The 22,977-nt window shown below is 45.0% G+C and overlaps 1 protein-coding gene across 1 annotated transcript in view; it reads right to left on the minus strand.

The window, feature by feature from the left end:
- Positions 1 to 22,977, minus strand: part of PIK3AP1 (phosphoinositide-3-kinase adaptor protein 1) — a 113,599-nt gene that overhangs the window by 15,669 nt on the left and 74,953 nt on the right. Inside the window, exons 9-14 of the mRNA XM_060125739.1 lie at positions 20,338 to 20,433; positions 14,989 to 15,186; positions 11,100 to 11,165; positions 9,051 to 9,256; positions 7,975 to 8,047; positions 1,315 to 1,470 (exon numbers count right to left, since the gene is read on the minus strand). Of these exons, the coding sequence (XP_059981722.1) occupies positions 1,315 to 1,470; positions 7,975 to 8,047; positions 9,051 to 9,256; positions 11,100 to 11,165; positions 14,989 to 15,186; positions 20,338 to 20,433 (795 nt within the window). The remainder of the gene's footprint in view (positions 1 to 1,314; positions 1,471 to 7,974; positions 8,048 to 9,050; positions 9,257 to 11,099; positions 11,166 to 14,988; positions 15,187 to 20,337; positions 20,434 to 22,977) is intronic.

Consider the following 22,977-nt stretch of genomic DNA (forward strand, 5'->3'; position numbering starts at 1 on the left):
TCTAAATTGCCTAAAGGGGGGGTGATACACATGATCACCCCCATAACGTAAGGGGAGGTTTTCTTCTCTGTTAAGTCTAGGCTTCTCATGTGGTTGTATGATATGCTTTGGGTCTGTTTCAACAGGTAACAGTGGCAGAGAGAAGAGCTGGGTTCTGCTCTCATTTTGCCATTGACTGGCTGTGGGACCTTGGGCAAAACCCTTTCCCCTTCTGGGTTACAAATACGCTATTAATAAAGTAAGGAGGGGGAATAGTTCAGAGGCTCTTGACCTAAGTCCATGGATGGGCAAAATTGTGTGTGTGTGTGTGTGTGTGTGTGTGTGTGTGTGTGTAAACACATGCATGTGCATTTTTATAGGAAGCACATCCAGATCATATACCAGACTCTCAAAGGGGTATGTGATACAGAAAAGATTAAGAACCCCTGGGTTAGGTGACCTTCCAGTTCCTATATCCATGTGGGGGTCTTCCACCTGACGTTTAAGGAGACGTGAGTCCTGAAATTCAGCTTGTCTCTTGCTCTTTCACTTCTCTCCTAGCTGTTTTGATAACACTGAAGTGTTTGAAAGCAGCGAAACTCGATCTATTTGGCTTGTGAAGCTGGTGTGTCTGAAGTCAGCTAATACCGCCCTGGATCTGGAAACAAAGCCCCAGCTCCTGCCTGCACATCAGCGTGTATTGCCTTGTTGCAATCAGACTCCTATTCAAGCTGTCAAGCCAAAAAGAAGACATTTCCCAATTAGATCCTCAACTTGCATTTAAAGTTGGAATTCTCAAATCCGAGTTCACTGTTTTCTAATGTTTCTGACTTTGTGCCCTTTCCTTCCCCTTCCCACAGATGAAGCAAAAAGAACAGTAGGCAAGAGTCTTAGCCTGGATTCGGTCCACCTGAGTTCAAATCCCAGCGCTACCACTTGTTAGCTATTTAACCTAGAGGAAGGCACTAAGTTTCCAGTTTCCTCCTTGGTAAATAGAGGTGATAATACCTATCCTGTAGAGTGATTATGAGAATTAAATCAGAGAATCTGTGGAAGAGGCTTAGCATATAGTAAGTGCTCAATAAATACTAACAAGTATTATGATTAGGATTTTTCATTTATAAAAGCAATAGAGTAATAATTATCATGCAATCTGGCTTCACGGGATATTTGTATAAAGGATCTTTGGCGCCCTGAAAAAGGCAAACCTCACAGGCTAAATGTCCCCCATTTCTTACACCTCCCAAGCCCAGATCAGGCTCCAAGTAAGATCTTCTGGGCTCATAACAGAGCACATTTCCAAGGCCCAAAGGCACCTGCGGGCCACCTGCTTACTTGCTGTGCTGGAGGTACTGTCTGTTTTCCAGTCTCCTCGTCTTAGCTCTGTCCTTGGGGGAAAGACGCTTTTCCTGGGGCCACTCTCATAGACTCCAAACTCCACTTTCCCTGGCAGGTGCTGTGAGTGCCGAATTGGGACTGTGATCTCCAAGTCTGGAATTAGAGGGAAAAGAGATAAGCTTTAAGGCACCAGGATACCATTTACAAAACTGCTCTCTCTCCACTCACTTCTTCCACCTGAATCTGGAGGGTGCCTGGAGGGGAGGGGAAGGGGAAGGAGGAGGAGAAAGGGAGGGGGAAGAGGGTGGGGGTCCTGTCCAATTCAGCACTGAAACTCCACTGACTACTGTGTGGCAACTGTTGACAGAAAGTTGGGGTGGAGGAATGTTAGAAAGGGCAGAGAAATGCTTTTGCATCATGTAGAAGAAAGAACATGTGATTAGGGAAAGAGACCGGGGCCCCGGCTCTGCCACTCACCAGCTGTGGAGCTTAAGTCAGTCGACCCCTCTGAATTACTTCCCTTTCTGAGGAGGGGTTGCGAATGCCATTGATTGTAATAATAGGTTATCCTGTGCATCACGCAGAGTTCTAAGAGCTTCCGTATTTTTAGTTCCTTGAATCCTCTCGAAACCCATGAAATAAATACTATTGTCAACATTCTCAATAGAAACTAAGGTACAGAAAAGTGAAGTAGCGTGTCCCATGTCCCTGTCACACAGTTGGTAACGGGGACAGCTGGGATTTGAACCCAGGCTCCAATGTCCAGGCCCTTAATCACTACTCAGACTGCCTCTCAATCCCTTAGTAAGTGATGGATGAAGGGTGGGTGGTCCACAATGACAGCAATGATCCAGAGAGTTCACGAAAGGAGATCCATCAGGCCCATGAAAGATTTGGTGACTTGCACAGCTCATCAGTGGTTTGAGACCCCACAGATTCATAAGGGTAGATTATCCCTTTGCCCTGCAAAGCGTTAACCTAACCTCTTTACTGGCTTAGCCCTGCCCAGTGGTTGGTCTTTCTTCCTCCCTAGATTTCCACCCCTGGGTGCTATGAGCAGCGAACAACTCCAGCTGACAAGTGGAACAAAACATCTGTGCGGGCCCAAACCAGCTTCCTCTCCAGGGAAGTGTGAGAGCCAGGTGATCTCCTGTCACAGGGCTCCCCTTGAGGCCCTGGACCTTCCCAAGCCCTGGGGCGGGGTCTCTGCGAAGAGGTGTAAGTGCGGGGGGGACTTTTGGGGACATGTGGTCTCATTCTCAAGGAACCACTTCCTCCTCGCCTCTCCTCTGCTAGGGATGGGTGTGGAAGGAAGTTCAGGGAGCGCAGCGGCAGGGGTGGCTCCGCTTGCCAAAGCCAGAGGTCTGCCAAGAAGGGTAAACGGGTAAACAAGCGCAGGTGCGAGGACAGGGTAGACCAAGTGTGCTCAACATTCTGCGTGGAGAATATTAAAACAGTGGACTGCTGGTTTGCGTGAGCTCGAGCTTTCCTCATCCTAGAGACTCTGGTTCCAAGCGTAGCGTCTGGTCCTAGTAGTAACCCAGCTGTCCAGGTCTCGGTGGAACACAGATCTTTTTCATGTCCTTGGGCTCTCTTGCTTACAATTGAGCAGTGAGTGGAAGCACCCACCCAAGCTTGGAAGCACTTGGGTGGAGACTAGCCAGTGTACCCACACATGGGTGTGAGCCCATGGTGGCTCAGAGCCCAAACAGGTGACACTTTTTCCCCCCCCAGCTTTGACCGAGCTGTTTAACAACAGTCTCTTAAAGGGAGGTTCCTGTCTGCTTAATTCACTTCAATGAAGCAATTTTCGACTCTGAACAGTTCGAGGAGGAAGGAAAGTAAAATACACAGGAAAAAAGTTGGGAGTCAACAGTTCAAAAAATCAAGTAGAGCCAGTCTAAGTGTCTACAAAATCCGGATATTCTTTGAATAAAGGGACACTGCCAGGAAAAATAATTATCATCACTATACTGCGTAGTACTTTTGCCAAAGTGCATTCACATGTGTTACTATTCCTCCCTTGAACTTTGGTACTCCGTGAAGCAGATAAGCTGGATGTAACCACAGATGAGGAAACTGAGGCACAGAGTGGTTAAAGGAAAAGACCTGGATCATGAAGTGATTCAGTGACAAAGCAGGGATCAGAACCCAGGCCTCCTGGGACCCAGCCTGCTTCTCCAGGTCCCGCCGTGCAGTGGCCACAGACACGCCCAGAACACGAATATTGATATTCTCCACGGGGCCAGGCCGTTCAGCAAGTCGGGAGTCAGCCAGCCCTCCTCTGATTTCCTACACCATCAGCGCTCTGCACCGTCTCAGCGAGAGGAAAACAACTCCCCAGGGCTGAAGAAATACTGGCAAGGTATTATGAACAATCTGTTACTTTTTAATCGTCCCTGGTCTTTTAACCCAAATTAAAGAAAAATCACCACTGTTTTTCTTTTCTAAGGCAAATGAGGTTTCCAAACGAATAGAGTCAGTCCTTGAGTGGAGTGGTCTCCATTCCTGGAAAAGGTCCTTCAAGCAGAAATGCCATTCATCGGCCCTAATTTTCCTATAGGTCAATGTTATCCTGTGTCGACAGTTTTCAAATGTTTTTTTGTTTTTTGTGAAGCAGGATTCTTTCCTCTAGTGAAAACAGAAGCTCAGTATAGGAAACGGAGTTTTTAAAAAGGAGCTGCAATGGTTGAAGCAGAGTAAGTGGCCCCAAACCCTGTTCCAATCCAAATCTACTCCCCTACCCCATCCCCAACTGTCCCCCAGTTCCTACCTGCTACCTGCATGGATGCAGCAGCACTGGAGCACCTGAGTGTGAAAATCCCCAGAATAGGCAATTCCAAGTTAGAATGTACTAAATACACAATCGAGTTTTATGCAAAGATCTAGTATATCATATTCACTCAACCGTAAATGATTCCTTCTCTTTGGCAGATGCTCTGATGACCTTGGGCCTCACCAGGCAGTACAGGGTGCAACTTCCAACTGCCTGAGCTTTCTCTGGGAGCCGGATTACAAGCGCCCGTCTCCCAGCAGGCCTCACCCAAAGACACGGGAGCTGGTGTCTAAATGCCCCGCGGGAGGGATAACTCTTCCAGAGTGCTCTCCATTGACCCCCAGCGTCTCTGGGGAGATGAAACTGCAGTCTCCACGGTTCTAACTGCACGCTGCTGGCCGCCTTTCCTTCCTCTCTCACTTCCCACCCGCTCCTGTGTTCTCTAGGATCACCTCCCATATCAGCTCAAATCCTTGTCAGGGAAGAAAAAGTTCTAGAAATGGATACTGTTCATGGCTGTACGTTATTTTGAGTGTACTCAATGCCACCAGATTGTACATTTACATGCAAATAGGAAATTTTATCTTACGTACATTTTACCAAAATAAAAAACAAAAATATAGGGAGACTCTTAGTGCTGATGGACAGAACACTCTCCCCATGTGGGCTACGTGCGGCCCCCAGCCGTTCTTGCTCAGTGTCAAATTATACATAGTTTAATCTTAAAAGTTATGACATTAATTAAAACCCTTGATGTAAAAAGTAAAAATACTTAACCCTTCACCACCACCACCCCCAAATCCTGGTCAGGGGTCTGCTTCTTGAAGAGTAGGGTAGCAGGGAAGGTAGGGCATCTAAATCACGTTCCTTTGGAAAACTTCAGACATGGACCATTCTAACCTAGACTAGAGCCACTGGTGGGTATCACTTATTCGCAGCCTGATTAGCCTTGAGTGAACTTTGTGAAATGTGTCAAAAGCCACGATTCCAGGCCTGGCCCCTGGATGGTGAGTCCCAGCTCAGCGCACTCTCCCTGGGAAGCCCTGGCTAAGAGGATGCCAGCTGACGTGCGGGTGGTTTTCAGAGTGCCTCCATGTGCTGGGCACTGGGCCTGACCCCAGTTATGCCCTAACTCACTGAATCTTCAGAGCGACTCTCCTGGATGGGCACCTTTATTTGTGCCATTTTGCAGATGAGGACTGAGGCTCAGGCAGGTGAAGTATCTTGCCCATGGTTCCCAGCTAGTTAGGGGTAAACAGTGAGCAGGAACTTGACCTCCACCCTGCTGGCCCCAGGGCCCATGCCTGCAACCCTCTACTCCTCGGCATGCGTGTCTGTCTTGCTTCCATCTCTCCAGTGGGCCCAGGTGGAGCCTGGGTGGGTGGTACATGTGTGATGACACCAGTGGCTCGGTTCTGGAGCCCAGGCTGCTGAGCACACACGACTCCAACACTACGACTCACCGGCCTTCAAACACCACATGCCCCACCAAATCGCAATTTTCTTGATACTACCTGTATTTAAAAGCTTGAAATGTTTCATTCAGTCAAGGCTTCTATTGACCTCTGGGTTCATGTGCTCTAGTTTTAAAAAGCACCTCAGCCCTCTACCACCTAGAACCCTATTGTCTGACCCTAGGATGAATGCAGCTCTTGAAACAGATTTTCTCCCTTCTTTCCTTTTTCCTCCTCTCAAAAGGAGGCAGACAAGTATGAGGGTGGGTAGTGACAGCATACATTTAAAACTTAGTCACCCAGGCAGGAGTCTGAGGATGACCCCTCTGACTTTCTGCCACGGTTGTATCCTCTTTACCCCTCTTCTTCCAAAAAGTCAAACTCAATAATATTCACTAGGCTGTATTGCTTGCAAAACACTGTGCTAGGCATTGTGGGACAGGCTGTAGCTGGGAAAACCAGACCTACACAAATAAAAGACTAACTCATGAGCTACCAGATGGTGAAGATTGCATCTTACAGGTGTAAGGTTTGTATTTGGCTGGGTGCCTGGTGCTCAGTAAGTATCTGTGCAATGAATGAATGGTGTCACCAAACGTTTCACTCAAACCAACCATTCCAACAGAGATTTCTTGAGTTCCACCAACGTACTGTGCTACATGCTGGGGATTCAGCAGAGCACAAAACAGACAAGTTCTTGTCCTTGCAGAGCTTATGCAGGTGGTGGTGGCAGGTTTGGGGGGAGAAGGGGTGTGGAAAATAACCATGAGAATAGAAACATAATTCCAGTCTGTGATTTGTGAGAAGAGGGTGAGCCATGGCACAGGAGGTGAGTCGTGGAGGGCTACTCTGGAGAGAATGGCCTAACTCTGAAGGATGAAAAAGAGCCAGTGGGTAAGGATGTGGGGAAAGAAGTGGAGTGGGCACAGCAAGTGCAAAGGCCCTGGGCAGAATGCCCTTGGCATGACAGAACAACCAAAAGCAGTCCATTGCGACTGGAACACAGGGTGTGGGGGAAAGTGGAGGATGAGCTCAGGCATCACACCATGCAGGGCCTTGTAGGTCACAACGAAGAGTGTGATTTTACTCTTGGGACAAGAGCCCCCAAGGGTTTTGAGCAAGAGAGTGACATCATCTGATTTTTACTTTTGAAAGGCTGTTGACTACAGTTTGTAGGATTAACTGTAGAGGAATAAGAATGGACACAGGGAGACAATTGAAGAGGCTTCTGCATTAATCCAGGAAGAGGTGGTGGTGGTGGCGTGGATGCAGCTGTGGCATGGAAGGTCGTCAGAAATGATAACAGGTACTTTGGATGCAGAACTTCTGGGAATTGCTGATGGTTTGCAGGAATGAAGTAATAACAACCAGAGGCAACAGAAAAGAAGTGCCAGGTGGACGGAAGGGATACTAGGTTCTATAGATGCTCAAATGAAGAAGGAGTACAATGGCCAGGAGTGGTCCAGGAAGGCTTCACTGAGAAGGGGCTGTCAGGGCTGGGTCTCCCAGCGCCAGTAGTTTCATACAGGTGAGGAGGGAGAGGCATGAGCAAGGGGCCTGTGGCAGGAAGAGGTCCTGTTTGAAGACCAGGGTATTACCAGACTGACCAGGTTCATGGGAAGTCGGGCCGTTGATGGCAGCTGGAGACAAACTATAGAAGTTATGCACCAGCGTAGTTCTTTAGGCAATGGAACGCCATTCAAGATCTGAATGCCTCTGAAAGTCTTTTCTTGCCAGCTCTTCTTGGTATAAGGCTGGCCAGTGTAAATAACAGAGACCCACCATGGCAGAGGCTCTCAGCGAGGATATGCAGTGCGGGCAAATGCCCATTCCTTGCTCAGGGGTGGTGGTGCCACGTGGGTAGCACCTGGCAGAGGGAGGGTCAAGGGGGACAGAGGGGCCTGGTCCTCGGTGAGCACAACTGGAATCCATGGCCCTGCTATTGGGCCCCCACCACACACGGCAGGAGCCCTGCTGCACCTGAGACCGGGGCTTCCAAAGCAGTGTTTGGTGTGGACACTGATGACGCAGTGCCCTGCTTGAATCAGAAACAGACACTATGTGAATGGGATTTTCTCTTTTCTCTGCTCAAAAAAAAGTGTCTTCCTAAATGCCAAGGGGAGAGTCAGGTGCCTGGGGAGAAAGCTTTATCATCCTCTTTCATGGGAGGAGGGATGCAGAGTTCAAGCCTTCCTTTCATTCATTTGCTGATGTGCCTTGTGTGCCAGGTACTAGATTTATAGAATTAACAAGACAAAGCCGTTGCCCCAAAAGACCTCACAGCCTAGTGGGGGACCCAGATCTATAGACAGGCGACAGGTGCTGGGCAAGCATTCTGCCCACTCAGGCCCCAGCAGAAAGGAGAGTCAAGGACAACAGACCACAGCAAAGTCCCCCAGCATGCAGCACCCCCAGGAAGCCACATACCTGTCTGCTTTCCTGATTTTTGCTTCTCTCTCTGTCTTCGGGTGATGCTATCTCTTAGCCGTTTAAGATTTTCCTGGAAAAAAATTTAGTTTATTTTAAAAATATACCCCAGAATTATACCCTCTGGGCATTAGAGTTTCTTTCTGATTTTATGACATTTGCAAGATATATCACATTGCAATAACATTTCCAATGTGCCGACGAGGCTGGAGTGCATTTGCAATCGGCTCCCAGAGAAATCCAAGCCCTCTTAGAAGTTGTGCCTGAAGAGAAGACATCTTGTCCACAGCAAAGTATTTCCCCTCCTCTCTGGTTCTCAGCTCTTTCCCAGCCTTATAACCTACCACCCACTTTGCACGCCCCTTAGAAAAGCCTGTCTTCTACTTGCTTACAAGCTCTCCACCTACATTCCTACCTCTGAGACTGTGTCCTCACACATTCCCCTGACCCTGAGGGTCATGGATTCCATGACTTCGCTCCAAGCCTGGGTCAAGGCCCACCTTCTAAGCGCCCCCTCCCATAATGCTCCAGTCCTTATTGCTGCCCATGCCATCTGCTACTGGGCTACACTGCCTTACCCTGTGTGTGTGTGTGTGAGTGTGCACACGCGTGCGCACGTGTGGTCTCTTCAGAGGTACTGTGAGCTCTCGAAGGGCAAGAGACCAGGTCTCGGACCTTTCTGTAATCCTGCAGTCTGGTCTATCGCAGTCATTCAATAAATGTTGAACAGACATGTGAGGGTCAAGATTTGTTGCTATTTTAATCAATAAATAACAATCAGCTTGAAGTTAAGCGTCTGAGCATTCTAGGGAAATGCCCCAGGGACCAACATCCAGACCATCTGGTTGGAGCAGAAGGTTCCCGTGAGGGAGCCACAGAGGCAGGACTGAAAGGTTGGTTGGGTTGTGACTGCAGCTGAGAGACTGAGCTTGGTCAGTCTCTGACCAAGCAAATGTTCTCAGGCCCAGTCACAGGTGTCCAGTTACAGCAATACACAGGACAGCCACGGACCCAGCCCTCCTCCACTGTCTAGCAGAGAAACAGACATAAAACAAAGTCCATCTGGAGCCAGTTACCTGCTGGAAACGAAAGGACTCAGACCGCTTCTTCTGGTTGAGCTGCCACTCTTTGAAGTGGAGCACGGCCTCATCCACGTTGACGATGCCCAGCTTCACCTGCTCCTGGAGGGTAATAAGCTGCCGCTGGCCTGGCGTTTTCATCCCAGCAAATGGGTCATACATGCTTGACTGAGGCCTGTCCCTCCAGGGTCTGACAGGTGGCTCTGGAAAGGATGGAGAAACTCAGCTTGACAGCGGCGCCACTGGGGAGAGCTGACCGGATGAGTGGGGTTAATGAGGCTGGCCGTGGGCTCAAGAGGATGTGTCTCAAAAGAACAGTTACATGTGGAACCAAGAAAAGGGATATATGACGTGGAATCAGAGAGAGGGAAGCAGCTAATAATTTCAAATCCTGTTACACTAAAGTAGACAAGGCCACACCATTTGAGGAAGTGAGGCATCCACGGAGTGAGTCACCATGAATTACTGAGAAGCCTTTAGACCAGCCTTTCTCAACCTTGGCACTATCGACATTTCAAACTAGATAATTCTTTGTTGGTGTTGTGTAGCTGTCTTGTACACTGTAGGATGTTTAGCCTCATCCCTGGCTTCTGCCCACTTGATGGCAAGAGCATCCCCTTCCTCAGTTGTGACAATAAAAAATGTCCCAGACATTGCCAAATGTCCTCTGGCCGGTTGTGGGGTGGGGAGTGGAGGAGAAATCACCCCCAATTGAGAACCACTGATTTAGACTAAAATCCACTCCAGAAGAGAATATACAGGCAAGTCTAACCAGGCTGCTTCTCCCAGCACCACTTCCAGCCCTCCCCATCCCCCCTGCCTCCAAGCAGCATGGGGCACAGTGATTGTGGACCGACGGGTATGAACTGCCTGAGGAGACTGGAGTGCTAACAGAATCATGACCCAGTCCAACATCACCAGGTAAAAATTAGGTTCTGGGTCCCAGCTAACTCTCCTTGGGTTGTTCATGTGCCAACCTCTCCTCCGTATTCAAAACTTATAGTTCTCTGCTTTGGATACTCTAGGGAAGTATGAAGCCAACTCCTCTCTCTCTAGGCTCTGTGACTCCACTAAGTTCTGTGGGAAGAAAGAGCTACTTGAAGAGGTGATGGGGCCACTGGAGCATATGAAAACGACTTGACATTTCACTGCTCATTTCCTGTAGGGCTATCTTTGATTCTAAATTTCTCCAGCAGGACCCCATGTGAGCATTGTGATTCAGGGAAACGGTATGAAGGAAAAAGAGAGATGACTTCACCAGTGGGTATTGAAAAAGCTTCAAAGAAGCTAATGTATCATTCTTACCAACCATTTACTCATCTGTCTACACACACTCACATAACTTACTCCCAGGTTTGCCCTCTTCCAGGCTGTCTTTAACTGTGTTGGGAGATGGAGTGTGGGGACAAAAAAAAAATGCAAAAGCCAATCAGTTCCAATCTCCTACCACCAAAGCCCTTAGGGAAGTTTTCAAACGCTTAGATGGTGTCATAGTTCCTTTTCAGAAGAATCATCAATGGGATAATACTGAATGCCACTGTTTAGCACAAGGAAATTCATCAAGAACAAAATACTTATCTCTTCAAGCTTCCTTAAAAGGTCTTTGGAAAAAAAAGAAAAATGTCACCCAGTGGCAAGCAAAATGTCTCAAATAAAAGTTGAATTAAAGTATAGTTTAGCTAATACAGATAGGGTAGGTAAATAGCACGGTAGGGCTGCATCACCAGGTAAAGATTGGGTGCTGGGCTGCCCACTTTCATCCTGTTGGTATCAGTCTCAATGTTTAAATTGTACTTTAGTGTGCTGTTACAGACACTTTCTAGGGTATTGATGTCGTTGGTATGATCAATTCGTACAGTGTTCTAAGGCACCCCAATCTCTTCTCCTCTCCCTTTACCATCAGTACAGCTCCACTTCAGGTATCTCTTGGACCTCTCTGTTTTTCAAGGATAAGGAGCTGTTACACCTGGAAATCACTGAAACGTGAACACTTCCACCACCCAGAAGTTCAGGTCATACAAAAGGAAGCTGAGGACATCTGCTTACCTTTCCTGATGCTCTCTGAAGTAACGTAGAAATTCTCAGGCCGCTCTTGACTTTTTTCTGCAAAAACTATGAGATGAAGAGTATTCTAAGTAAAGCCAAATAAGATCTCTTTCTAAAAGGCTTTATAATATTTTATACATTTACCAAAAAAATTACCAAAATCTTGTACAAAAAAATAATAATAATGGATCACAACTTGGACCACTGTATGCAGTTCTATAAACCAAAACTTTAGGAGGCAACCAATGAGCAGAAGCTATAGGGATTATGAAATGAAGACAGACCAAACCAACAAGGTCTCAAACCAGAAAGACAGAGCCCGTCAGAGGACATGATCAGCATTTACGAGATCATTAAAGAAAAGGGTAAGGTGAACAAGATTACCCTTTTCCGGATCCTTGAATACTGAAGCAAGCCGTGGAACACCCTGAAGTTTGAGAATAAAAGGAAGTGCCACTTCACATGTCAACAAGTGCCCTAAGACAGAACTCAGAGCAGTGGAACAGGTGAAATATGTGCAAGGCTCCAAGGGGACTTAGATGAAGTCAGTCATGCACAAGAGACACATAAAGACTTGTAGGGGGGACTTCCCTGGTGGCTCAGTGGTTGGGAGTCCGCCTGCCGATGCAGGGGACATGGGTTCATGCCCCGGTCCGGGAGGATCCCACATGCCGCGGAGCGGCTGGGCCCGTGCGCCACGGCTAATGAGCCTGCGAGCCACAACTGCTGAGCCCGCATGCCACAACTGCTGAGGCCCGTGTGTGTCTAGGGCTCGTGCTCCGCGGCAGGAGAGGCCACCACAATGAGAGGCCCGCACACCGCGACGAGGAGGGGCTCCTGCTCGCCGCAGCTAGAGGGGGCTCGTGTGCAGCGGCGAGGACCCAAGGCAGGCAAAAATAAAAAATATATAAATAAATAAATTTATTAAAAAAAAAAAAGACTTGTAGGGAAAACTGGGAAATGACAAGCGTTCACTCAGTGGTAGGACTGCATAGTGATTAAGTCTCCCTGGGCTCTGCACACGACTCTCTGGGGTCAAATCCTGGCTCTGCCATTTATGAGCCATACAACCTAAGACAAGAGGCTTGACCTCTTCTTGCCTCAGTTTTCTGATCTGTAGAATGAGGATAATAATTGTACCCTCCTCTTTGTGGGGATTACACAAGTTAATACATGGGAAGTGCTGAGAATAGTGCCTGGCACATCTAAACCTTGAGATTGATGCCAATAAGACAGCAATACCTTGCCTTGCTAGTTAACACAAGGGATGTCTACTCCGTGCTTTCCAGTTTATAAAATAGCTCCTCATGTATGATTTCATCTGACCCTCACAATAAGGCTCGGGCAGAGTGTTATTATGCATCATTATATACATATATTATTATGATACCCATTTTATAGATGAGGATGCTAAGGCCAAAGAGGGTGAAATTACTTACCCAATGTTCCATACTGTACAGCTGAAAAATGTAAGAGCTGAGACTTGAACCCAGGTGTCCTGGACTCCAAACCATTGCCCTTTTTGTCATCTCCGGCCCCTCTCCTTTCCTTTCCTCCTCACAGTTTCCTAGCAAGTCCATCAAGGCTCTTTAGGAACCACCTATGCCCCTTCCAACTGAACTTCACACAATGAGCCAGACCATCAACACCCTCTCCCCAACCCCTGCCATTTAGGCATTATCAATATATATTTGCAAGCTTCTTCATTTGGGTTCCCTTAGAAGCAGACCTGGGGGACTTCCCTGGTGGTGCAGTGGTTAAGAATCCGCTTGCCAGTGCAGGGGACATGGGTTTGATCCCTGGTCCAGGAAGATCCCACATGCCGCTGAGCAACTAAGCCTGTGCGCCACAGCTACTGAGCCTGTGCGCTAGAACCCGCGAGCCACAACTACTGAGCCCGTGTGCCACAATTACTGAAGCCCCGCGTGCCTAGAGCCCATGCTCCGCAATGAGAAGCCCGCGCACTGCAACGAAGACCCAATGCAGCCAAAAATAAATAAGTAAATTAATTAATTTAAAAAAAAAAAAAGAACTCTGGAAAAAACGTCTCTCAAAAAAAAAGAAGCAGACCTGGGGACAGTGATCCAAGTACATGTAGACTATGTGAGAGGTGATGGAGGTAAGACAGGGAAGTGGATAAAGCAATAAATGGTGGGTTACCCAGTAAGTCACCATGATGGGCAAGCTGGGGAGCTCTGGAAAGCAATGTAGAGCATGCACCCCAGAGTTCTCCCAGTAAAGGGCAAGTAAGCTAGGGTACTCATCCAACAACTCTACTCAGTCAGTGGTTGAGGGCTGCATCCAGGGGTGATAATCCCCCAACTCTTCCAGCCTGTCCTGCCAGAGAAAGCCATCAGGCTAAAAGACACAGGTTCTAACAGGCAGGGTCGATCCAGTGGGCACAAAAACATAAAGAGCTGGGGGGATGTGAGCAGGACACTGACAGTGTCTGCTACACACGCCAAAGGAGATGCCATCCAAGGGATGGCAAACCATGAGCACGGATGGCACTAGGCAATATATAATATCCCCCCACTGTATTTCTACCCAATTTAAGGTTGCCAGATTTAACAAACCAAAACCAAAACTGAAAAAAAGAGTGCAATATTTGGGACACACTTACACTAAAAAATTATTTGCTGTTTGTCTTAAATTCATACTTAACGAGGCGTGCTGTACTTTATTTGACAAGCCCAGCCCAACTACCTGGGGCTCTGGTTGAGGGCTATCTTCCCCAGTTTCTAATCTTTGCCATACCTTCCACAACCTGCTTATACTATTAAAAATGGAAATGGAGGGACTTCCCTGGTGGCGCAGTGGTTAAGAATCCTCCTGCCAACGCAGGGGACACAGGTTCGAGCCCTGGTCCAGGAAGATCCCACATGCCGCAGAGCAACTAAGCCCATGCTCCACAACTACTGAACCTGCACTCTAGAGCCCACGAGCCACAACTACTGAGCCTGCATACCACATCTACTGAAGCTCGCATGCCTAGAGCCCGTGCTCCACAATGAGAGAAGCCACCGCAATAAGAAGCCCGCGTACCGCAATGAGTAGCCCCCACTCGCCACAACTAGAGAAAGCCCGTGCACAGCAACAAAGACCCAACGCAGCCAAATATAAATAAATAAATAAGTAAATAAAGTTATTTTAAAAAAATGGAATGGAGGTCAAGTGCACAGATCTGGCAATTCTTATACTCTTACAGTACTTGTAATCATATTAATAAAATCAAGTCCTGAAAGATAGTGAAACTGACAATGCTATCAGCATCTAACTAATGTCCCAGGGATCATTATGGGTCAAAACCCAATTATCACCAACTTTTATCAATGTACGAAGGTAGACAGCATAGCATTGTGGCTGAAAGCCAGGTTGTGGAGTCAGATTCCTTGAGTTCAAATCCTGGCTCCGCTACTTGGTAATCAAGTGACCTCTGTAAGCCTCAAAAATGAGGGCTTACATTTTCCTCATCTGTAAAATGGGTATGATGACGGCCCTTACCTAATAGATTATTATGACATATTCCAAATAGAGCACTCTTGGTAGATTTCAATAAATGTTAACTATTAAAAAATAATAATAATGAGAGTTTCAGGAGATAAAAATTTACCAGGGATCTTGCCATTTGGAGTAGAGGGACATCTTGTTTATCTCTGTCTTCACACTATGCATAAATTCCTCCAGGAAGGCCAGAACTGAATCTGACCACTGCCCCTAGTCTAGTTCCAGAATCTGCCCCAAGCTCTGACTCTGTCTCCTGGGGCTGGTTGGAGACCATTCAGAAGGGAATGGTCTTGAGCAATGGTTCAGGAGGTAGAGGATCCAGGGAATTCCTGCTGAGAGGCTCTGAAGACCCCACTGTGCATCATTCCCTGCCACAACTTGCCTTTAGAAATGTATGGTTCATTGTCAGACAGCTGGTGAGTGCCAGAAGCACTGGCCTCTGGCCTGGGCACTGGGACAGGGGGCCTGTTGGCCAAGTCCACGGAAGAGGCCTCATCAACATCCAGTGTGTGATAAACATCTTCTTCCTGCCCGAGATGGTGTACTTCCCTCTCCAAACTGGACATTCCCACGCTGTTGCCTAGAAACAGAGAGAAAGGTGACTGAAAGCTATTGTCAAACCCTGGGACCCCCAGGTCATACAGCCAGCTGCCCTGGGACCCAGCTCTGCACATCAGCAAGCTGGCCACCTCCCCATTAGGTAGGGCCTGGCAGCCAACCAGGCCGGGGGCCAGCCCCACCTACCTGCACACTCACAGTAGTTGGCCCTGCCACAACAGAAAGGCCCATGGGGCACCACTAGAACACATAGCTCTGGTGACCAGAGGGGAGTGTGCTACTGGGCCCCACAGACATCTGCTACATAAGGCCACCACTCTAAGATTGGGAAACATCGCCAAGCTACCTAATACACAAAAATTAAAAGAGAGAATTAGGCAAAATGAGGGACAGAGAAATATATTCTAAATGAAGGAACAAGAAAAACCCCAGAAGAACTAAGCCAAGTGAAGATAAGCAATCTACTTGATAAAGAGTTCAAGATAATGATCATAAAGGTGTTCAATGAACTTGGGAGAGGAATGGATGAACACAGTGAGAAGCTTAAGAAAGAGCTCGAAAATTTAAGGAACCAAGCAGATCTGAAGGATACAAGTTATATATACAAATAACTGAAATTTTTAAATACACCAGAAGGAATTAATAGTAGATGAGATAATACAGAGGAACAGATCATTGAACTGGAAGACAGAATAGTGGAAATCACTCAAGCTGAACAGAAAAGAAGAAATGTTTTTTGGATCTCTGAAGGAGAAAAGAGAGCAAAAGGGGCAGAGAACATATCTGAGGAAATAATAGATGAAAACTTCCCTAACCCGGGAAAGGAAACAGACATTCAGGTCCAGGATACACAGAGAGTCCCAAACAAGATCAACCCAAAAAGGTCCACACCAAGACACATTGTAATTAAAATGGCAAAAATTAAAGATAAAGGGAGGGGCTTCCCTGGTGGCGCAGTGGTTGAGAGTCCGCCTGCCGATGCAGGGGACACGGGCTCGTGCCCTGGTCCGGAAAGATCCCATGTGCCGCGGAGCGGCTGGGCCCGTGAGCCATGGCCACTGAGCCTGCGCGTCCGGAGCCTGTGCTCCGCAACGGGAGAGGCCACAACAGTGAGAGGCCCGCATACTGCAAAAAAAAAAAAAAAAAAAAAGCTAAAGGGAGAATATTAAAAGCAGCAAGGGAAAGGCAACTAGTTACGTGTAAGGGAACTCCCATAAGAATACCAGGTGCTCTTTAGCAGAAACTTTGCAGGCCAGAAGGGAGTGATATCATATTTAACGTGATAAACATAATCTTATAACCAAGAATACTCTACCCAGAAAGGATATCATTCATATTTGAAGGAGAGATAAAGAGTTTTACAGACAAGCAAAAGCTAAAAAAATTCAGCACCATTAAGCTGGCTTTACAGAAAGTGTTAAAGGGATGTCTCTAAGCAGAAAAGAAAATACCACAACTAGAAATATGAAAATGAAAAAAAGAAAAATCTCATTGATAAAGGCAAATATACAGTAAATATACAGATCAACCACTTATAAAGCTAGTAGGAAGGTTAAAAGACAAAAGTATTAAAATCACCTATATCCACAATAAGTAGCTGAGGGATACACAGAACAGAAAGATGGGGCTTCCCTGGTGGCACAGTGGTTGAGAATCTGCCTGCTAATGCAGGGGACAAGAGTTCGAGCCCTGGTCCGGGAGGACCCCACATGCCGCGGAGCAACTAAGCCCATGTGCCACAACTACTGAGCCTGTGAGCCACAACTACTGAAGCCTGCACACCTAGAGCCCATGCTTTGCAACGAGAGGCCACCGCAATGAGAAGCCCGTGCACCGCAATGAAGAGTAGCTCCTGCTCGCCGCAAGTAGAGAAAGCCCGTGCACAGCAGTGAAGACCCAACACAGCCAAAGATAAATAAATAAAATAAATTAAAAAAAAAAAGAATCCGGCTGCCAATGCAGGGGACATGGGTTCGAGCCCTGTTCTGGGAAGATCCCACATACCACAGAGCAACTAAGCCCACGAGCCACAACTACTGAGCCCACATGCCACAACTACTGAAGCCCTCGTGCCTAGAGCCCGTGCGCCGCAACAAGAGAAGCCACCGCAATGAGAAGCCCATGCACTGCAATGAAGAGTAGACCCCACTCGCCGCAACTAGAGAAAGCCCGTATGCAGCAACGAAGACCCAATGCAGCCAAAAGTAAAGAAATTAATTAATTAAAAAAAAAAAACCTCATGGTAATCACAAACCAAAAATCTATTATAGATACATACAAAAAAAGAGAAAGGAATCCAAACATAACACTAAAGATAGTCATCAAATCACAAGGAAATAGGAAAAGAAGAAAGGAACCAAAAAGAGATATTAAAAACCAACCAGAAAACATTAACAAAATGGCAATAAGCACATACCTACCAAAAAATTGCTTTAACTGTAAATGGACTAATTGTTCCAATCAAAAGACATAGAGTGGGGCTTCCCTGGTGGCGCAGTGGTTGAGAGTCCACCTGCCAATGCAGGGGATGCGGGTTTGTGCCCCGGTCCAGGAAGATCCCACGTGCCACGGAGCGGCTGGGCCTGTGAGCCATGGCCGTTGAGCCTGTGCGTCCGGAGCCTGTGCTCCACAACGGGAGAGGCCACAACAGTGAGAGGCCTACATACCACAAAAAAAAAGAAAAAAAAAAAAAAAAGAGAAAAAAGACATAGAGTGGCTGAATTCATCTATGATGCCAGCATCACCCTGATACCCAAAGCAGACAAAGACATCAAAAAAAATAAAATTACAGGCCAATATCTTTGATGAACATAGATGCAAAATTGTCCTCAACAAAATATTAGCAAAGGGAATTCAACAATGCATTAAAAGGATCATGCACCATGATGAAGTGGGATTTAATCCCAGGGATGCAAAAATGACTCAATATCTGCAAATCAACGAATGTGATACATCATATTAACAAATTAAAGAATAAATATCATATGATCATTTCAATGGATACAGAGAAAACTTTTGACAAAATTCAACATCCATTTATGATAAAAACTCTCAACATAGTGGGTATAGAGGGAACACACCTCAACATAATGAAGGCCATATATAACAATCCCACAGCTAACATCATACACAATGGTGAAAAGCTGAAAACATTTCTGTTAAGATCAGGAAAAACATAGTATTGGAAGTCCTAGCCATAGTAATCATACAAGAAAAAGAAATAACAGGGTCTTCCCTGGTGGCGCAGTAGTTAAGAGTCTGCCTGCCAATGCAGGGGACACAGTTCGATTCCTGGTCTGGGAAGATCCCATGTGCCACAGAGCAACTAAGCCCATGCGCTATGACTACTAAGCCTGCACTCTAGAGCCCATGAGCCACAACTACTGAGCCCACGTGCCACAACTACTGAAGCCCATGTGCCTAGAGCCTGTGTTCCACAGCAAGACAAGCCACCACAATGAGAAGCCTGTTCACTGCAATGAAGAGTAGCCCCCACTCGCCACAACTAGAGAAAGCCCGCATGTGGCAACGAAAACCCAACACAGCTAAAAATAAATAAAATAAAAAATTAATTAATTAAAAAAGAAAGAAAGAAAGAAAAGGAATCCAAATCAGAAAGGAAAGAGAAAAACGGTCACTGTTTGCAGATAACATGATACTGTATATAGGAAATAGTAAAGATGCCATCAAAAAACTACTAGAACTAGTGGCGCTTCCCTGGTGGTGCAGTGGTTGAGAATCCTCCTGCCAATGCAAGGGACACGGGTTCGATCCCTTGTCTGGGAAGATCTCACATGCCACGGAGCAACTAAGCCTGTGCACCACAACTACTGAGCCTGTGCTCTAGAGCCCGTGAGCCACAACTACTGAGCCCGCATGCCGCAACTACTGAAGCCCACGTGCCTAGAGCCCGTGTTCCACAACGAGAGAAGCCACCACAATAAGAAGCCCATGCACTGCAATGAAGAGTAGCCCCCACTCGCCACTACTAGAGAAAGCCCACGCACAGCAAGAAAGACCGAACACAGCCAAAAAAACCCACAAAAACCTGTTAGAACTAGTAAATGAATTCAGTTAAGTTGCAGAATACAAAATTAATATACAGAAATCTGTTGTGGTCACTAATAATAAACTATAAGAAAAAGAAATTAAGAAAAAAACGCAATTACAATTGCATCAAAAAGAATAAAATACCTAGGAATAAATCTAACCAAAGAGGTAAAAGACCTGTACTCTGAACATTATAAGACATTTATGAAAGAAACTGAAGACAACACAAATAAATGGAAAGATATACCACATTCATGGATTGGAAGAATTAATATTGTTAAAATGACCATACTACCCAAAGAAAACTATGGATTCAATGCAATCTCTATCAAAATACCAATGGCATTTTTCACAGAACTAGGACAAATAATTCTAAAATGTGTATGGAAACACAAAAGACCCCAAATAGCCAAAGCAATCTTGAGAAAGAAGAACAAAGCTGAAAGTATCATACTCTCTGATTTCAAACTATACTATAAAGCTATAGTAATCAAAACAGTATAGTATTGGCATAAAAATGGACTACTGTAGATCAATGAAAACAAATAGAAAGCCCAGAAATAAACTCATGCTTATATGATCAATTAATTTATGACAAAGGAGCCAAGAATACATGGGGGGGGCAAAGACAATCTCTTCATAAATAGTGGGAAAACTGGACAACATATATATAATCACTCTCCAATACAACCTTGACTTAGTAATACCTGTGTATGTTCCCCTATGTTCTCCTCCTTCACCAGAAAGTAAAGTCTCTTGAGGGTATTGATTATATCTTATTTTCCTTTGTGTCCCCTAGCCCAACAACTAAAATAGTGCTTTGCTCATAGTAGGTACTCATTAAATTTTGGTCAAATAAAAATAAACAAGTGTATTTAAAAAGAAATTTTGCTAAAGGCAACTTGTTTACCCAAAGCAGTGGGTCCAGTGGTGGGAACTTCTGGCTTACTTGTAATAGGTTTATGGGGGAGCTCGTGGGAATAGAGTGCCTTCAAGCACACCATGTGGCATGTACATGGCAGCCCATTCCTTCAGTGGAGCAACCCTCATAGGGAGTCAGGCAATATCTTACCTTTATTTCTCTTTCCCTCTTTTTGCTTCCCTGATCACTGCTGCAACTTACCTTCTAAAAACTTGCGGATCATAGAATCCTTAGTGGTCCGAGAGAAACCATCTCCGGGCATTGGATTAGATGTACTGGCCTGAAGCATTTCAACATCTAGAAGGAAAAGGAGACTAAGAGTTTATATGTTGTTCTTCCACACAGACAAGGACATTTTATAAGTGGATATACAAGGTTTGACAAATCAAGAGATTCAAGAATTCATTAAACCATCCATCTACCCATCCATCCATCTAACCACCCATGCAGGTCCATGCATGCATCCATACATCCAATTATCTACCTACTCAATAAGGACATTCAGTAAATATGGGGTATAAAGGAGAGCAACATTTACAACCTTCAGGCCCTTTCCTAGACCACAGGACTCAAAAGTGTTTGTGTGCTCATTTGTGTTTGAAAGAATTAGCTTAATTTTTAAATATATAACTGTAGTCTTTATAACAGCAAAACCCCCCACAAAACGACAACAACAAATAATTGGAGGCAGAAACAACAAAGAATCGATAAATTGTAATTTATTTAAACAATGAACCATTTTCAACAGTTAAAAAGAATGTATGGGAGCCACTCTATCAACATAGTACCATCTCAGAAACATAACAACCAGAACTCTATTTTTAGGTCATTCATGTAATTGGTCATTTATAAGGAAGAAGCACATAGACCTTTGGTTTTTCACTATTAAGCATAAACCCACGGGGACCAAAACTGTGTGTGAAAACTATTCAATTGCCACGGCAGATTCTACTAAAACCTTAGTAACCAACATTACTTTACGTTACTTTGTGACTCTGAAGTATGCATTTTGGGAGCAAAATTTCAGACTTGTGTTAAAAGCAGAACTTTGATAATATCAAGAGGTTGCGTTCAGTAAGGCATATCACACAGTTACTGGGGACTTGTTTGCTTAGGCAAAATATGTAGTTTGAAGTTGAATAGTATACTTTGAGAAAAAAAATCATTTGAATTTAATCAGTATACACAGATATACTGTTCCTACTACTTTGATCTTTGGGGACCAGTTAAATACAGTCTGGTGAATTTGTATGAAATATTTATATTTATATTACATTTTCCAAGAATATTAATTGAAAAGAGGTCATGGTCGTAAAGTTATGTTAAGGATAATGAACTTCACATGACATAATCCTAGTTTTGAAACAAACTATCTGTATGTACATAGAAAAAAAGCCTGAAAGGCAATACATCCAAATGTATATAGTGGCTATTTCTGAAGTAGTATGGATAGGTCATGGACATTTCAGACCATGGACATTTTATTTTCTATTTTACACTTTTCTTTGTCTTCCAAATTATCCATAGTGGCGTCTGTTGCATTCATATATGAGAAAAACCCTATCAACACTTTTTTTAAAAGGCCTAGGTAATTATGATCAAGTATGTACAATTAGATTCCCAAAGCAAAAATAATTTCAGGTTATTAAAAAAAATTATGGCTCACCTGTCAATTACCAGATTACTGATTTTCTAATTATAAAACATACCGATTTTTTAAAAATTTATTTATTTATTTGTGTATTTGTTTTTGGCTGCGTTGGGTCTTCCTTGCTGCGTGCGAGCTTCCTCTAAGTTGCAGCAAGTGCGGGTTACTCTTCGTTGCGGTACGCAGGCTTCGCATCGCGGTGGCTTCTCTTGTTGCGGAGCACGGGCTCTAGGCGCGTGGCTTTCAGTAGCTGTGGCACGCGGGCTTCAGCAGTTTTGGCTCGCGGGCTCTAGAGTGCAGGGTCAGTAGCTGTGGTGCATGGGCTTAGCTGTTCTGCAGCATGTGGGATCTTCCTGGACCAGGGATCGAACCTGTGTCCCCTGCATTGGCAGGCAGATTCTTAACCACTGTGCCACCAGGGAAGTCCATACTAATTTTTAAACTTTCCAGTGACCAGATATTACATTATTACATAGCATAGGTCTTACCCGACCTTGTTTCAAACTTTGACAATCTTTTAATAATCTAAATATAAATTTTGTGACCATAAAACGAAACAAAACACAATGTTGAGTGAAAAAGTTGCAGACTGGTGTTTGCAGTATATAAAGCATTTTATATAAAGTAGTTTTCAGTATATAAAGTACTTTATATAAAGTTTTAAGGTCTATAAAATGATACTACATGTAGTTTATGAATTCATAAATATCTAGTAAACATATGAAAACATGCTGAAATGCTGGAAAGGATAAATGTTGAGTTCATGGTAGGGGTTACCTCTGGGAGGGAGGGAGGACAATCAGGTTCCAGAGGGGGTTCATAGGGGGCTATAATATGTAATTTTTTTAAAAAAGATCTGAGACAAAAGAAAAAAAAACACATTCTTGATGAATCAGAATCTTTAAGAAATACAACATTTTTGAAAATTAATATGCTACCTTTTGCCCCCAAAAGGGGAAAATAAGATTCTATTTTTGTATTTTCCTGTATATGCAAAAAAGAAACTCTGGAAGGAGATATAAGAAATTAAGACCAATGGTTTCCTGGGAACTAGAAAGATGACAGACAAGGACTGGAGAAAGGTTTTTTCACTGTTCATCTTTTTATATTCTAGTTTTTCTATCCTATTGAAAAAATAAAGGAAAGAAATGCAGAGCTCTGATCATGTTTTCGTTACCTTAAATATTATCCAA

The sequence above is a fragment of the Lagenorhynchus albirostris genome, chromosome 16, assembly GCF_949774975.1.
Source record: "Lagenorhynchus albirostris chromosome 16, mLagAlb1.1, whole genome shotgun sequence".
NCBI classification, from domain to species: Eukaryota; Metazoa; Chordata; class Mammalia; order Artiodactyla; family Delphinidae; genus Lagenorhynchus; species Lagenorhynchus albirostris.